The following is an 18,314-nucleotide window of genomic DNA, read 5'->3' on the forward strand; positions in this document are numbered from 1 at the left end:
AAAAGAAAAACCCTCAAAACCCTAAATATAAAATATGCCAATTAATTGTAGCCATTTAAAAGAAATTCATGTGTGAAGGGTTAATGACCTCCTAAGTGGCTGTTAATAATCTGTCAATCTTACAACAATCCACATGGTCCAAAGGAACCCCCAAACATTAAAACCACCCTCTCGGGGCTTCCCTGGTGGCGCAGTGGTTGAGAGTCCGCCTGCCGATGCCGGGGACACGGGTTCGTGCCCCGGTCCGGGAGGATCCCACATGCGGCGGAGCGGCTGGGCCCGTGAGCCATGGCCGCTGAGCCTGCGTGTCCGGAGCCTGTGCGCCGCAACGGGAGAGGCCACAGCAGTGAGAAACCCGCGTACCGCAAAAAGAAAAAAAAAAACAGAAAAAACACCCTCTCACCGGGAGAATGGGCCAGGCTCGGTGCAGGCCGGGCAACAGGCCTGAGATAGTACATGCGGCCACGTATGGGTTTAGCTCTCTGTGTAACATCTGAATGTCAGCAGCTCTGCTCTTCCAGCCATCTGGTGCTTATGTATGTAGTTACAAGTAGTTGGTATTTTTAATACAAAAGGGAATACAAGGAACCTGGAACAAGGTAGTAATCCCAAGTCTACTAACAGTATTATGTGTCTACGTATATGGTTGTTATTTGGATCCTGGAAATGGAAGCAAGACTTACCATCACCTGGCTGGGGTGTGAGTCTGTCCTCACCCTCAGTTTTTGAAACTTCTTCCTGGCTCTCAGCTAACGGTTCAGGTGCTGAATGTGCAAGGACTTGTTTTTCCCCGTCAGAACTAGTCCATATTTTTTCGGAGGTGTCTTTCCGAGAATCATCTTTCTTGTTTCTGTTTTTATACTGGGTGTGGTGGAGGCTATCTATTTGTAGAACAAATTTATACAACAAATAAACAAATTAATTTGTTTATTAAAATCAAACAAATAATTTACATTTAGGTAAAGTCATTACGTACTCTAAGCCCAATATAGAAAAGTAAGGTTAAAAAAAAGTCACAGCTAGGTTTTATAAAAAGAAACAAAGTCAACAATGTTTGTTCTTTCTTTCAAAACATGCATCGGGAGTCACTAAATACCAAGTACTACTCTAGGTGCTGGAGAGGCAGAGCAGAAGACAAGACAAGACAGAAATTTCCTTGCTTCCTGGGGATTCCACTCCAAGGGGCAGAAATAAACAGGTAAACAAATAGGATCTTTTCAGATAAAGAGAGTAAGTGAGTAAGGGGATGGGGTAGGAGGAGAAAAGTCAGCAGGCCCTTTTGAGCTGAGAGCTGCTCAGGAATCTAGGAAGCCTGGCCCCAGGGGGCCTGTATTCTTAGATTAGATTCTTAGTGTAACTGGAAGCCATTAAAGGGTTTTAAGCAAAGGAATGTAATGATCTGAGTTTTTAAAGGATCACTCTGCTGTGTAGAGAAGGACCAGGCTCAGGGAGGCTTCTGAGGTCCTGAGAGAGAGATGATGGTGGCTTCCAGTGGGACGGTAGCAGTGAAGATGAAGTGGCTGGAATCAAGATATATTGTAGAGGTTATACTAGCAGAACTTCATGAAGTGGCAGGAGAGGGAAGAATCAAAGATGCTGCCTCTAGGTTTTTAACACGATGTGGGGAAGATGGGGGGAGAGAAGATTTAGTGTTAGATGTGGTGGTGGTGAATCAAGAATTCCATTTTGGACAAGTTAAGCTTGAGGTACCCATTTGGACATCCAGGTGGAGATGTTACATAGGCCACTAGATACATCCAATCTGGAATTCAAGATACATCCAATCTGGGCATATGAGCTATAAGATGCTGAGTATAAGCACTAGCTGTTAAGAACAAAGCACAATACTAGTGTTCAATGTATATTATACCAAATTTTATCTAACATACTAGAGACTGCGTTAGCAACCTTTATAGGACTTTCCAGTCCTATATCCTAATATTGCTCCTTTAATTTTTTGAATTCCACTGTTTCCTCAAACTGTTATATGGCAGGTATTGATTTAAAAATTTGGATGAATTATGGGGGGGGGAGGGATAGTTAGAGAGTTTGGGATAGACATCTACATACTGCTATATTTAAAATGGATAACCAACAAGGACCTACTGTACAGCACAGGGAACTCTGCTCAATATTATGTAACAACCCAATTGGGAAAAGAATTTGAAAAAGAATGGATACATGTATACTATAACTGAGTCACTCTGTCATACACCTGAAACTGACACAACATTGTTAACCAATTATACTCCAATATAAAATAAAAAGTTTAAAATAATAAACTAAACTAAAATGTAGATGGATTAGAATTAATTCTGCTTTTTAATGCTTTTGGGATGCAACCACACCAAGGTTGGAAATCATTATGTCAAACTGCAGTAGTATTAATCTAATAATTATAACTATCATACACAGTAATATCACCATTACTTAGAATATGTATTGCTCTTGGGGACTTCCCTGGTGGCACAATGGTTAAGAATCCGCCTGCCAATGCAGGGGACATGGGTTCGAGCCCTGGTCCGGGAAGATCCCATATGCTGTGGAGGAACTAAGCCCATGCGCCACAACCACTGAGCCTGTGTGCCACAACTACTGAAGCCTGCGCGCCTAGAGCCCATGCTCTGCAACAAGAGAAGCCACCGCAATGAGAAGCCTGTGCACCATAACGAAGAGTAGCCCCTGCTCGCTGCAACTAGAGAAAGCCTGCGCACAGCAACGAAGACCCAACACAGCCAAAAATAAATAAATAATAGATTGATTTAAAGAAAAAAGAAGAATATGTATTGCTCTTAATCAGACTGTTTCATATTCACAAAAGGTGTTTTGTTTTTCTTAGACTGCTTGACAGTTTGCTTATTAAATCATGGTTCTAGAAATCTTCATTGCTGCTCTTAGTATCACAGAGAAAAATCAGAACTATAAAACCCTATTAGGACTTCCCTGGTGGTGCAGCGGTTAAGAGTCCACCTGCCAATGCAGGGGACACAGGTTTGAGCCCTGGTCTGGGAAGATCCCACATGCCGTGGAGCAACTAAGCCCATGCGCCACAACTACTGAGCCTGCGCTCTAGAGCACGTGAGCCTCAACTACTGAAGTCCGCATGCCTAGAGCCCGTGCTCCGCAACAAGAGAAGCCACCGCAATGAGAAGCCCACACACCACAAGGAAGAGTAGCCCCTGCTCGCCGCAACTAGAGAACGACCGCACGTTCAGCAACAAAGACCCAACTTAGCCAAAAATTAAAAAAAAGAAAAAACCCTATTAAACTATGATTTTTATTGCTCAGTCACTCAATTTATAGACTTCATGTGAACTGATATTATTTTGTAGTCACGAGATATTTTATTTTTATTGCCTGTAGCAGTTGGAAATTGAATGAGATAATGCAAATTGTGGGAGATATTATATGGAATAAGCTTGTGGCTCCAATTTAGTTCATAGACAACAGGTGTCCACATTACAAATATAACCACCCAGATGGCAGACTTGTCAGTTTTGGTAGGAACACCCAGAATTGAAGGAGGAAAGACTCAGCTACTGATTACATTTTCTTTCACATCAAAACTAAGGCAGAGGAGAGCAAGGAAAGCAGGAAGGAACTGGAGCATCAGAGCTTCTATCTTTGCTGAGTCTTCGTTAATGTCAATACTCAGAATAATTCACATAAGATGGAAAAGTGGATGTGTATAATTATTACAGTTGATAAAATTTTATTTTATTTATGATCTTTTCCAGTTTCCAAAACCGTCAACTTGGCATTTTCAGTTGCCATAAAAATGGTCTCTAAAATTGGAAACAAAAGGAATACTAATGATCTTTTCTTAAGACAACCACAGTTGTTAATAATCATTTCAAAAATAAAACATCAGAAAATGGCATATCATGCTAGAAAAATATACTCTGAGGTATGTTTATGATTTCTAGTTTTAAATAGCATGTTTTAGAAAAGAATAAATTCATAAAATAGACAGGAAATTGGTTTTTAAAAGAAGATCTATAGAGGAATTTTTATGATTTGTCGTGGAAGAAACATTGGCACAATGTATATTTTACTAGGCAAAGAAGCTACGCTGGATTCATTCTGCTATTAAAAATAATAATCTGTAATTTATTTAAAAACTAGTATTATCTACAAAAGAAAGAAAACAGCAGGTCTATGACTATAAGGCATATTTGCTGCCATAGCAACAGAGCTTCTATTCCTGCCCACTGAATTCACATCCTGTTGGCATTAATCAGAAATGTCCATTTGTGCCAAATTAATGCCATGTCACAGACGCTGGGGGATATACATTCTTGACAGAACTGGGAGATTTTCACATTCCACAAGGGGATAAATTCACAGTCTTCACTATGTGAAGTTCTTCCTCCAGCTTAAAAGCTAAAGTTGGTACCCAGTCACACAGATCTCTGATGATAGCAGTTGTCTCTAAAAGCACAGGTTATCTGAGGACACCACTGACAGCCCCCCTCATAGTTGCCCTCTGTGTACTCACCAGCACTGCCCTGAGGATTCTCACACATTTCACAGCAAGGTAACACTGAGTTATTAATATAGGTGCAGAGAGCACACTGCCAGCCCTCACCAGGAAGGGGTGGAGTGGTGGCCTGGGCCTTGCCCTCACAGACCCTGTCCATGAGCGGAGCTTTGGTCTGCCCGGGCTGGGATGGTTTCTCCTCCAGGGGACTGCAGTGGTCATCGGTGGTGACTGATTTCATTTTTTTAGCTTCAGGTTCAAGATCACTTTCATAATCTCTTGTAGCTGTTTTTCCAAGGTCTGCAGGTACTACAGTATTTTTCTCCTGGAATACCCTTGATTCATCACAGGAGGTCACCAACTGTCTCTTCTTAGGGTTTGGTAAAAAGAATGATCGAATATCATGCTGTTTTTCTTTTTCAAACTAGGAAAAATAAAGGTATTAAATTAAGAGGCTATTGAGTATGTTCTTCCTAAATGAAACAGGTTAACAAACTCTTTTCATTAGCCATATTCCTTTATCTTTTGAATCCCTTGTTGGAAATGAATTCAATCATGCAATGACTCTTCATATATCCATACATGTAGAATACCATGAACACCTCCATATACTTTCTGTGTCTAACTTTTTTTTAGCACTTACAATGTGCCAAGTACTTTACATAAATCAACTCATTTAATCCTCATGCCAGCTCTGTGAGGCAGGTACTAGTACTGTTGTTCTTCCCATATTTCAGATGAGGACACTAAAGCTTTAGAGAAGTTAGGTAACTTGGCTATATGAGTTATATAATAAAAATATACTTTATAAACTATCTGCTCTAGATGTATGTCAAGGAAAGGAGGCAACTGTGTGTTTAAAAATTTCAAGTCAATCAAGACCTAGAAAAATGTTTTCATGACCAAACTATAAACACGAACAATGTTCATAAACAATATGTTTTTCATATTAAAATACTTTCCTGACCAGGGAGTATTTTTCAAATAGCATTAAAGATATCAATTAAAAAAAAAAGATATCAATTAGAACAGCTTCTTTAATAGACAGTTTAATAATTATCTTTTTAAGAAATATATCTCTCTTTTCTAAGAACAGCAACTTCACTGTCTCACGTTTTTCATCTTCTTTTCAATGTGTAAATCTCAATCTCCTAGAGAAAGGAGGATACCCATCTCCACAAATGATTAGCCAGCAGTTAAGGTAAATTAAAGGAGTTAATTTTAGAGCAGTCCTGCTAAGGCCTGAATTGGGTACCATGGTGGACACACACTGTGCCAGACTGCATTTCCAAAAATGGTCATACCAATTCTTATCCCATTTCGTGTACTTGTGACATTGACACACCTACATTTAGAGGTGGGGTCTGTGTTCCTCTCCCTTGAACCTGGGTGGACCTTTGTATCAGTCTCAACCAGCAGAATGCAGTGAAAGTATCACTGTGTGACTTTTGAGGCTAGGTTCTAGGAGCTAACGTGGCTGCTGGCACTCTGTCTCTTCTTCTCTATATCTTTTGGGAGGGACACTAGCCTTTGAAACATAGCCAGCATGTTGTGGGGAAGCCCAGGCCACATGGAGAAACCATGTATGGGTATTCAACCTGACAAACCCATGTAGGCCCCTAGGTGACAGCCAGCATCCATTATCAGACATGGGAGTGAAGAGGCTTTCAGATGCTTCCTGCTCCCAGTCTTGGGATCTTCCAGCAAAGGTCCCAGTCCTCATGGAGCAGATACGTCATCTCCATTGTACCCTGGTTGAATTCCTTATCCACAGAAACCATGAGAAATAATACATAACTATTGTCGTTTTAAGGCACTAAGTTTTGGGGTAATTTGTTATGCCACAATAGATTACAGAGACAGACACTATAGATAATGACATCCAAATATTGCAAAGAGATAGTTTACATAATAAATCTTATCTTTCTTTCTTAGTAGTGTTGCATAAGAAAGATTTAGCCAATTAATGGAGACAGAAGGATTAGTGGTTACCGGGAGCTGTGAGAAAGGGAAACAGGGAGTTATTGCTAAATGGTTACAGAGTCTCTGTTTGGGGTAATAAAAAAGTTTTGAAAATAGTGGTGATGGTTGCACAACATTGTGAATGTAATTAATGTCACTGAATAATACACTAAAAATGGTTAAGATGGCAAATTTTACGATTATATATAATCACAAATTTTTTAATTTCAAAAAAGGTTAAAAAGGTAAGAAAAGAAGAAGGAATATTTATGTTGTTCCCATATTGGTAAAATTAAAACATATATTATAGGAAAAAAGGTACCACCCCCCAATAATGTACAACTTTGATTTTGTATGACTGTTATTTATATATTCCCATATACTATTAAAAAGTTATCTAATAAGTTGTGGAAGTTACAGAATTTAGATTAAAATATAAAGAATGAAATCAATAAGACAAGATTTTTAAAACAATGCACAAGGGAAATTCTAAGAAAGGGTGGAGGAAAGCAGAGAGATTATCAGACTAATGGAGTTTGGTGTTAAAAAAGTAACAAGGATACAAAGAGAGTTATGTATCTAAAGAGAATGTTCTATTCCATATAATAGGACTGCAAAGAGAGCTTATAGAATTTTGAAAATATTGGCAAATGTTCAGCAAATGTGAACAAATTCTACCGGCTATTTCTAGTTAAACCACAATGATTTTACAAGACAGGTTAACTTTCTGAGTCCCTGTACATGTCTGGAAATGAATGACCTGATTTTGCCCTAACTCTCAGTAGTTTTGTTGGGCATACAATTCTTCAAAATCTTTAAAGACATTGCTCTATTTCTTCCAACATCTGATGATACTGACAATGTTCCTTTGTAGGCTGCAAACTCTTTCTTCATTTTAGAGGCTTCTGGGGCCTTTTTATCCCTGGTATTCTAAAATTTCACAATGATCAGTGTCTATATATCTCTATCTGTGCCATCTATATCTATATGCTTTCTGCCCAGCACCCTGAACACCTTATTAATTTTGTATAGTATTGATCATCTTTAGTTCTTAGAAACTTCTATTCTTCCTTGATAGTTTCTTCCTCTTCATTTTCTCTTTTATCTTTTTCTGGAATTCCTGTTAGCAGAATGTTGAACCTAGATATTTATGCCATCTTTTATTCTCATATTTTCCTTCCTTTTGTCTTTTTACCCTCTAAACTCTTGGTGTTTAGCTCTATTTTATCTTTCAACCCTCCCATAACATTATTTTAGTTTGGCAGTCATATTTTTAACATCTGTGTTCTTTTTTTGTTTTGTTTTTTGTTTGTTTTGGCTGCAGTGCGTGGCTTGCAGGATTCCTAGTTCCCCGACCGGGGACTGAACCCCGGGTCCCAGCAGTGAAAGCGCTGAGTCCTAACCACTGGGAATTCCCTCTAATAACTAGAAGTTCCTTCTTGTTCTTTTTTTTAAAAATAGTATTCTGATTTTATTTATATTTGCAATATCATCTCAAATCTAAAACTACGAATTAGTTTTTAAAAAGTTATCTCTATGATCAATTTTTGTATTAGTTTATTTTTGTTCACATTTTTCATGCCACAGATTTCCTCCTCAAATTTCCAATGACCTCATACATAAGAATGAAGGAATAGGAGGGTTGCCTAGGAACTTAGGACACACGGGGCTTATCACCAAGTAGATCGAGTAGGACATACTGATTGAACGCGAGGGGTGAGGAAGATGGAGGGGACCACAGTGATACTCGGACTCCATTGTAGGGATGACATTTTCAGTTACTGTAATAGGGAATATAGGAAGATAAATGGGCTCATTAGAAGACAAAAAGAGAAGAGGTAAGGAAATAAAAGTTCATTTTTAGACATGTGTGAGGACTGGTGTGTGCCAGGGTAGCGAGTTCCAGGAAGCAGGTCCAGAGTTCAAGGGAAAGAGACACCTGGATTTGCACGTGTGGGAACCACTGACATACAGAGGTGGTTACAGTCAGAGGCCTGGATGTCATGAACAAAGGGAGGAGGAAGTAAGAAAAGGTAAAAGTCATGGACATGAGCAGAGGGACATTAAGGGTGGAATGAGGAGCAAGAGATACCGAGGAAGGGAACAGAAGGAACAGTAAGAAGGGTAGAAAAGCCAGGAGAGTAGTGGCTTTAGTGTGCCTGTGTTTTGGTTTCCATTCATTATCCTAGGTACTCAGGGAGCATTTCAATCAGAAAAACCCATGTCCTTCAGATCTGGGAGATTTTCTTATATTATTTTTTCTTCCTCTGTTGTCTCTGTCTTTTCTTTCTGGAATTCCTATTAGGCAAAATCTTCTGAACTGATCATTTGATCTTCTTCACTTTTTTGCACACTTTTCCATTTCTCTTTGTTTTACTTTTTGTGTGATTTCCTCATTATCTTCCTTTCCATCCTTGTCAGATTATTATTTTCTGATATTACAAGTTCAATTTCTAAGAGCTTTTCCTCGTTCTCTGATTTTTCCCTTTCCTTGTTCTTGTTTCTTGGGTGCAGTAATTTCTTTTACTTCTCTGTGAATATCAATGAAAGGCTCTTTGTTTGTTTACTTCAGCTCATTACACCGTCTCTGCTTCTTTTGTATCCTTTCTTGTCTTGCAATGCTTATTTTTGTCTCTGCATCACCCATGAGAGGATTTCCTCCAAACGTGGTGGCCTTCACTGTCCATTCACATTTAAGAATAAGACACTAAAATGCCATTGGAAATTCCAAGTGGGGGACCTCACTAAAGGTCATCAGTGACTGTTTGTCAGGGGGTCCCTTTCAGGCTCCATAGTCTTTTTTGGGTCCAGTCAATTTCTCCAGAAAGGAGTCCTTCAATCTCCTGCCAGAAGGATACAATGCTGGCTACCAGTGACCTGGAGGCTGATCAGAAGAAGGGTGCTAAGGATTTCACCATTGATAATGGAGTCTTCCAGTTAATATGTTTATTTTCAATTTACTGCCTTACCCCACTCCCTCAACTGGCCCTTCTCCTAGATATGCTTTTTAAAGAGGAACAAGTAAAACAGCTAAATAAATGAATAAAATGTCAAAAACAAAGAATACAAAAAGTAAAATAAATAAAATATATAAAGCAGGCCACTGTCACCTATGCTGAATAATGTTTAAATAACATCAGCATCTTTTGTCCCATGCTACATTTTAAAGGATTTGTTTCCAGCTGTCCAAAACGTTTTAATCCCTCCATCTCCCCGCCACCGAAAAATAAAAATTAAAAAGATTATTTCAGATTTGTTTATTAAAAAACAACCCTCCCCCAAACCTAAGAAATCTTAAAAAAAATTCTCAGGGCCTTAAAATATCAGGTCTTACAGCTGACCTCTTTAATTAAGCTATTTAATTAAGCCGTTTTAAAAATAACTCCATTTACTTTGTAAGCAGTGACTAATTTTAGAAATTAGCATTTGAGAAACTCCCATTATGTATCAGAAGCAGGTTGAGAGTAAAGGTTAGCAGTGACTGACAGCAATCAGAAATTGATGTATACCTCCACCACAACAAGGGTTAACTTACAGTGCCTGGGAGTAGCCAGTATGGGGGCAATTTTGAAATCATGGCTGCTTGGGTAAAAATAAAGTGAGACTGGAGAATATAAAATACAGAAAAGGAGCCGTGGGTGGAAAGGGGATCATTTTATATAATTTTGGGAACCAAAGGATACACTTGAGGTATAATTTTAGAAAAAGGAGAGGACAAGATTAATCAGTAGACTTTAATGTTATGATGGCTAAACTGCACAATGATGAATGTGGTTACAGGTAGTGGACCTTACGAGTTAGTGCCCCGGCCACAGGGCTGGCAGAAGCATAAGGCCTAACAGGAATAATAAAGACTTCCTTTGAGATAATCAATTAGAAACCTGGTCCATATTATCAGTTGTATGTTTTTAGATTGAAGCCTCTGAGCAGTCAGGCAGGAAGTTGGTTGGTTAGGTTTCTCTGACATTCAATGGCTATGACTGACAGAGAAATAGGTGAGAAAATCTCTGGGACACATCCTGACGATAATTACATGCATTAGGTGGGAACAGAGAAGGGTTAAAAGGTTTACTGAATAGGAGTTCTTAACTTGGGATCCATGGGCCTCTCACAAGAGGCCTTCAGTGAGCCTGAGAAACCCCTGAAATTGTCCATCCAGCTCACACCCGCCAAGCTGTCATCACCAAGGAGCTGAATGAAATCATCTCCGGTGCCGCAGCTCTGGACTAATGAAAATCGAGTTTCATCCTCAGACAAGAGGCAAAGAAGATTCAGCCAGCTGATTTTGTTTTTAGCTTACTGCTGTCCTTGTCAGAAGAAATTGTTGGTCCATTGGTTAAATTACTAAAGATAGCAAGATATTTGTAAATTATCTTACAATAAATCTTACAGTAAATCATGACTATTTGTAAAGAAACTGTATTAAGTGACCCTTTTAATGTGTGATGAATAAGGAACTTAAAAGTAGGTGTTTCTAAATAAGAGGAGCAATCTAAGATTATAGTGATTTTTATCACAAGGCTTTGGAGAAAATACAGTTAAGTCAACATGCCTGTGTAATAAGAAATGTAGAAAACAGAAGAACATATTCCTGCCCTCAGTTATACAGCTGACACTCAGTTACTGTGTTCCTGTCTTTTGTTCAATACTGTTTTTGAAAAGCAAAAGAAGAAATATTGCTTTTGGTGAGAAGTGCTGGGAATAAAAACTGCAAAATGCTTAAGGTGGCAAAATGCGTGTGTTTATTTGAAAGGTTCAGGGACCTAATACATTTGCTCTGTTTTGCACCATGGTAAACAACTGCTCTTTAGAGACAAATCCCCTGGCCATGATGATAGGATTAAAAGTCTGTTATTAGAACTGAAGGAGAGGAAAAGGAAATCTGGTTAAACTCATAAAACACAATAAAACACTTCAAAGCCTGGTGCCATTCCAGTGCAGCACACGCCACCAACAAGAGCACTGGTGTCGGGTTTAATAGACTTTGATCAAAGGGCAGCTCTGGGAGAAACCAGTACTGCCTCATGTCTTTCCTCTCCTGTTCCCCAAAGAATTAACAAAACCACCGTTTACAAATGGGTGACTGGGACATCTTGCGGGTCTCTTGAATGGCAGGCGACTGATGATTGGAACTGGAACTAAAAAGGCTTCACTAACATTTAAACAAGCCAGGGGATATACAGTGACAAAAGTAGGGTTTCAATCATCTAACTGAAAAATGAATTTAAATTCTCCTAAAAAAGAAATGACTTTTTCAGATTTCACACAATGTCCATCCCCGTGTACTAATTAAATAAAATTTTGGCAGTGATCCACTCTTAGGCACAACAAGTTTTTCTCTGTGGGCATAGAGAAAACAAAGCAAACAAAATAAAACGACACTCTGGTTAAAAAAACCAAAGTGGTAAAAAAGAAAATGTTATTACTTATTTTTAAAGATGACATCAAAAGCAGTGTAGGCTGGGCTTCCCTGGTGGTGCAGTGGTTAAAAATCTGCCTGCCAATGTAGGGGACACGGGTTCGAGCCCTGGTCTGGGAAGATCTCACATGCTGCAGAGCAAGTAAGCCCGTGCGCTACAACTACTGAGCCTGTGCTCTAGAGCCCACGAACCACAACTACTGAGCCCGCATGCCACAACTAGTGAAGCCCTAGTGCGCCTAGAGCCTGTGCTCCGCGACAAGAGAAGCTACTGCAATGAGAAGCCCGCACACCGCAATGAAGACCCAACACAGCCCAAAATAAATAATTTAAATAAATCAATTAAAAAAAAAAAAGCAGTGCAGGCAAATGTCTTTGGGAACAGCCACCTCAATAAGGGCAATTAGAATTCCCAGCAAAATATTACATATAACACAGTGCACGGATCACTAGAACATGACGGACAGGGGTAAATTCATCAGGGCCGACGTGCCATAATCTCTCTCCTAAGCTCTAGGCCTGACCTCCAAATGCCTCACAGACATCAGCTGAGTGGTTCAGAGGCTCCTCAAACTCCAGGGGGCCTGAGCGGTGTCTTCACTCTGCCCGTAAGCCTGCTCACCTTCTACCATCACAATCTCTTTGCTCTTCACTGTTTACCAAATTAATATGAAGTCCTCTGCTATGGATTCTCCAGGTTTAGACTAAACTGGATCACTTCCTATGGCTTCCATTTGTCCTGCCCTTACCTACTGGCATGCCTCTGGTTATGGCATCTCCCTTAAATGCCTGCTTCAATCCCTTCTACTCCTCCTGTACCTGCTGCTGTTAGACAGGTACCTCCCAGGCCTCACTATGATGATTCTACCTCTGAAATGTCTGGAATTTTTCTATCTCTATTCCCACTACCATTGTTAGGAGTTCAGGGTGGAGTTTAGTGCCCCATACCCCGTTTGGGAATCCCTGACAAAGGAGACTTTTATATAGTAATAGCCTTATGAATAAAAAGGAACTGGCTGGGGCTTCCCTGGTGGCGCAGTTGTTGAGAGTCCGCCTGCCGATGCAGGGGACACGGGTTCGTGCCCTGGTCCGGGAAGATCCCACATGCCGCGGAGCGGCTGGGCCCGTGAGCCATGGCCGCTGAGCCTGCGCGTCCGGAGCCTGTGCTCCACAACGGGAGGGGCCACGGCAGTGAGAGGCCAGCGTACCGTAAAAGAAAAAAAAAAAAGTAACTGGCTTTAGTAATAAACCTGTAAGTGCCTAAAAGCACCCAAGTAAAATTTGGTAAAAGGTATATTAAAGAAACCAACCAGAACCCAAGGCCATAATGGGACTTCCTACTTCTCACCCCAAATCGAACAGAGAAGACTACAGGGCCTGCTTCCGGTGGAGACATAGTACAGGAGAAGCATGCCTCTGTGAAGCACTAGCCCTGAACTGTGGCCCAAGTTCTCAGGCTGAAAAAAATTAGATTAACAACTCCTCCTCTGGGGTTGGGGAGAAACCCCTGAGGAGTGGAAACAGAAAATCCCTTTACCACAGGTTCAAACTGGATGGGAGGGAGGGCAGAAGAAATCCATTCCCCAGATCCCGCTGCCTCCAAGAACCTCTGTCCCTTCTCCCTCCCATTCATTTCCCACACTGCCAACGAGGAGCACCTTGAGAAAACAGAAATCTGACCATGCTATTTATCTGCTTAAAAGCCTCTGATGACACTACACTACTTCCCTAGGATACAGTGCAACTTCTTGGCATGGCATGCGTGGGCTCCACTCCATCTCATTGGTGCCAAAGGTTCAGGCTTCCTCTCCTTTGACTCACTTCTCAGTGTGCCCTGCACTCACACATTTGCATGGAATTCCCATTCCCAGGATGTCTGTTCCTATCACTGGGCTTTGGGGCATGCTTTTGGTGGTCCCTCTGCCTGAACCAGGACCCACTCCTTTTGAACTCATTCTTCATAATCCAGCTCTGATGTTTTTCAAGGGAAACTTTCCCACATGCCCCAAGTATGTATTTATTCTATCCTATGTTTCCAGAGCCTGGTTATATATCTCTATTTTCACATTTATAATATTGCATTAAAATGATTCGCTTATGATCATCTCTCCCAGTTACAGAGTAAGCTCCAAAATAAAGTTAGCTGTTTTCCTTATCTTTGCACCTAGCATATAGTCTTTTTAAAATAACAGCTTTAGGGACTTCTCTGGCGGTCCAGTAGTTAAGACTTGGCGCTTCCACTGCAAGGGGCACGGGTCTGATCCCTGGTCAGGGAACTAAGATCCTGCTTGCAGTGTGGTACAGCCAAAAAAAAGAAAAAAGAAAAACAGAAAAAAAGAAAATAACAGCTTTAGTGAGATGTAATCTATTTATATACTATAAAATTCACTCTTTTAAAGTGTCTAATTCAGGGCCTTTTAGTATAATTATGTAACCATCACCACTGTTTAATTGTAAAACACTTCCATCACCCTCAAAAAGAAACCCCATACCAAGTAAGCAGCCTCTTCCCATCCCTCCCTCCCTCAAGCCCCTGGCAACCACTAATCTACTTTATATCTCTATGTACTTGCCTATTCTGGCCACTAAATATAAATGGAACCAAACAATATGTGGCCTTTTGTGTCTGTCTTCTTTCACTTAGCAAAACGTTTTCAGGATTCATCTATGTTGCAGCACGCAACAGAACTTCACTCCTTTTTATGGCTGAATAATATTCCATTGTATGGATATATATATATATATATATATACCATATTTTGTTTATCCGTTCATCAACTGATAGACATTTGGACTGTTCTCAATTTTTTGGCTATTATGAGGCATGCTGCTATGACATTTATGTACTAGGTTTTATGTGGATATATGTTTCCAACTCCCTTAGGAGTACAGAATTGCTGAGTCATACATTAAATCTGTGTTTTTACATTTTAAGAAACTGTCAGGCTGTTTTTCAAAATGGCTGCACCATTTTCCATTTCTGCCAGCAGTGTATAAATGTTCTAATTTCTCTGCATCTGTGCCAATACATGTTGTCTGTCTTTTTAATTTTAGTCATTTTAGTGGGTGTGAAGTGGTATCTCCTTGTGGTTTTGATTTGCATTTCATATAATCTTTTTTAAAATTAATTTTTATTGGAGTATAGTTGACTTACAATGTTGTGTTAGTTTCTTTCCTTTCTTTTTTTTGAGAAAGATGATTCTTTTTCTCTTGGCTGTGCCGGCTCTTAGTTGTGGCATGCGGGATCTTTGTTGTGGCATGTGGGATCTTTAGTTGAGGCATGCATGTGGGAACTAATTCCCTGACCAGGGATCGAACCTGGGCCCCCTGCACTGGGAGCTTGGAGTCTTACCCACTGGACCACCAGGGAAGTCCCTACAATGTTGTGTTAGTTTCTGCTGTACAGCAACGTGAAAGAATTATACATAATAATCTTAATAACTGTTTATATAATGAATAATCTTTGAATACCCTATACATAGTAAGACAGGCTGGGACATGGGACCTGGGACCCTTTGCTGCAATGCCTGCACCTGAACAAACGTTTCCTCCAGCAACAAAATACAAAGAAACTATAAGAAACTAAAAATAACTGTGTGCATGGCAGTTGGGGCAAATTATGGACACCAAGATGCAAAAAGACCAAAAAGCCCAACTGCCACTTCTGAAGGGCCGGAAGCAAAAGCAGGGGGTTGGGCGCAAAAGCAGCGACTGCACATGCTCCCTCCACAAAACACCACCGAAGGGGTGGGCAGACCACTTAAGCCCCCACTCCGGCCTGACCCCTGGACCCAGCCCTGCCCTCACCCCACATAAGGATCCAGCTCACTCCCCCTGAGCGAGCAAGCAAGCAAGGGAAGCTGTTGCTTGTTCCGGCTCCCCCCGTGCTGCAGCAGGGGCCCCAACAGAGCCTTGCCTGAATTTCTTGTCTGGCCTCTGATCAATTTCTATTGATTAAGGAGGCCAAGAACCCTGGTGCGTAACAGTAGTCAACATCCCATAAACACTAGCTAACCAAACTGAAGTGTTTCAATGTTCTTTTCATTCCACAGATAACTGTTGATCCACAATGGGCTAACTCTAATGCATCTAGTATAGTTTGGCAAGGTTATGAAGGTAGACTTTGCAGCAAAAAGGCCTGAGTTCAAATCCCAACTCTGCTACTTACTAGCTGTATGAACTTGGGCAGGCAATTTAATCTTCCTGAGCTTTAGTGGGGGCATGGTAACAGTATCTGCCTTATGGTGAAGGTTAAATAAGGTCATGAGTGTTAAGGGCTTGGCACAGTGGCTATGGGGAATACTCAGTACATGTTAATTATTTTCACTGAGTGAAATGAAGTCATAAAGGTAAACAAGAAAAATGCCTAATAATAGCACTATATGATGTAAGCTGTGACAGAGATATTTATGTCTCTATCCATAACAATGAGGCTACCCTCTTGTTCTTATTATTAGGCAATTATGCAAACTAATTACATCATGTTTACATAATGATTTGAATTCTAAAATACATATTAAATAAATATTCTAATTTAAGATGTGTTACCTTCAAGAAAGTAGTGTTTTAGCATACTGAGAAACAAGACATTTGGGATAAGAATGATTTATACTTCATGAATATAGAGCTCCTGTGGTCAACTTTCTTTTTGCTTTCACTGTTTTTTAAAGTAGACAATATGTGGGAAACAAGGTTATTTTTTATATGTACGAGACAATTTCTTATTTGCACTTCTTAGCTCACAACAAAACAAACATTTTGTACAATGCTGGCATTTAATAAAAAATGTAAAGCTTATTTTTGAAGTTTTGGGGCATATTTTTAAATTTCACAGCATGCTTAAGAGTTCTCATTTTCAGGGACTTCCCTGGTGGTGCAGTGGTTAAGAATCCGCCTGCCAATGCAGGGGACATGGGTTCGAGCCCTGCTCTGGGAAGACGCCACATGCCATGGAGCAACTAAGCCCATGTGCCACAACTACTGAGCCTGTGCTCTAGAGCCCGCGAGCCACAACTACTGAGCCCACGTGCCACAACTACTGAATCCCGCGTGCCTAGAGCCCGTGCTCTGCAACAAGAGAAGCCACCTCAATGAGAAGCCCATGCACTGCAATGAAGAATAGCCCCCACTCGCCACAACTAGAGAAAGCCCGCGCACAGCAACAAAGACCCAATGCAGTCAAAAATAAATAAAATAAATACATTAAAAAAAAAAAGAGTTCATTTTCAACTACACAGAATTTTTTTTTCAGCAGACCAGTAATCATCCTGTATATTTTTAATGCAAATACGGGTGTTTCAAATGTAAATTTGCTTTGGGTGAAGAATGTTCTAGGTGGCCTTGAGGACAGCAGACCAGGGGACTTAAGAATGATTATGACAGAGAAAAGGCAGGGTGTGAGCCAGGTCAAAGATGTAAGTACTACCACAAGGAAAGGAAGATGAGACAACCAGGGAGAGGCTAGTGAGAAGAAAGGAAAATCGGGAGATAATTGAACTAAAAGCCTACAAAAATGAAAACAACTGCTGAGGGAAAGCAGAGACCACAGTGTGGCTAAATTTGGGAACTATCTAGAGATCTGTTCCAAAATGGAAAGAGAACTACTGTCTGAAGTAACGAGATGGAAGCAGCTCTGGCTCGGCGAGATTTGGAGAAGAGAAACCAAGCAGAAAGAAGATTTATCCTACGCAGGAGCTGGACTTGTTACCCATATTAGATTAGAGTCCTTTCTTTTGCTTATCTATGAATCTCTTACACACCAAGTTTCTCTTCAGATACATTATTTTATATATATATAAAATAAATGAAAGGGACCTCAGAAGCCATCTAGTGATCTAGGGACTTAAATGGCTGCATAAATGCTGCTGCTGGCTCTTATCCATTATGGGCCAAAAGAGGACCGGAAAAGGTCCTAAAGAGGTTAACGGAAGGGCCCAATTTCCCACAGCTATGGCTAAAAGAAGGGATACCCCTGAGATGATGGCAGGAAAAAATGAAAATTAGAGAGGCAGGCTTCCTATTTGAATACTCCACTCATTCTATTTTATTCAGAAACAGCCTGTAGTTACTTGGAAATGACAATATAGAATAATATAGCTCATACCTTTCTCTCCTTCCATCTGGAGATGCCCTACTTTATCACTTCATGGAAGCCAATGTAGGAAAATCAAAACACTGCAAAACCAAGAGTACTTAGAAGCCATGCACATTCAAACGTAGAATAAAGGAAGAAGCTTGAGAAAGTGGATTGCATCTGAGACAGTCACCCTGGTGATGGACTCCCAGGCGGGACTGGTTACTGAAGGGATAGCCACCTAGGCTTTCCTTGTGGTGGTGGAATTATTTAATTTCATTTGAGTTGGACTTCAATTTGAGCTTCATTTGGGTTAATAAATAACTGCTTTAAAAATGTAAATATATCTAGGATCGGTAAAGAATTGTGACTCATACATT

General features: G+C 40.3%; 1 protein-coding gene across 1 annotated transcript in view; it reads right to left on the minus strand.

Annotated features, from left to right (window-relative positions):
* Positions 1 to 18,314, minus strand: part of ZRANB3 (zinc finger RANBP2-type containing 3) — a 268,716-nt gene that overhangs the window by 21,358 nt on the left and 229,044 nt on the right. Inside the window, exons 13-14 of the mRNA XM_082840638.1 lie at positions 4,499 to 4,904; positions 684 to 881 (exon numbers count right to left, since the gene is read on the minus strand). Of these exons, the coding sequence (XP_082696764.1) occupies positions 684 to 881; positions 4,499 to 4,904 (604 nt within the window). The remainder of the gene's footprint in view (positions 1 to 683; positions 882 to 4,498; positions 4,905 to 18,314) is intronic.

This window comes from Leucopleurus acutus, assembly GCF_964270905.1.
Source record: "Leucopleurus acutus genome assembly, chromosome: 6".
Lineage (NCBI taxonomy): Eukaryota > Metazoa > Chordata > Mammalia > Artiodactyla > Delphinidae > Leucopleurus > Leucopleurus acutus.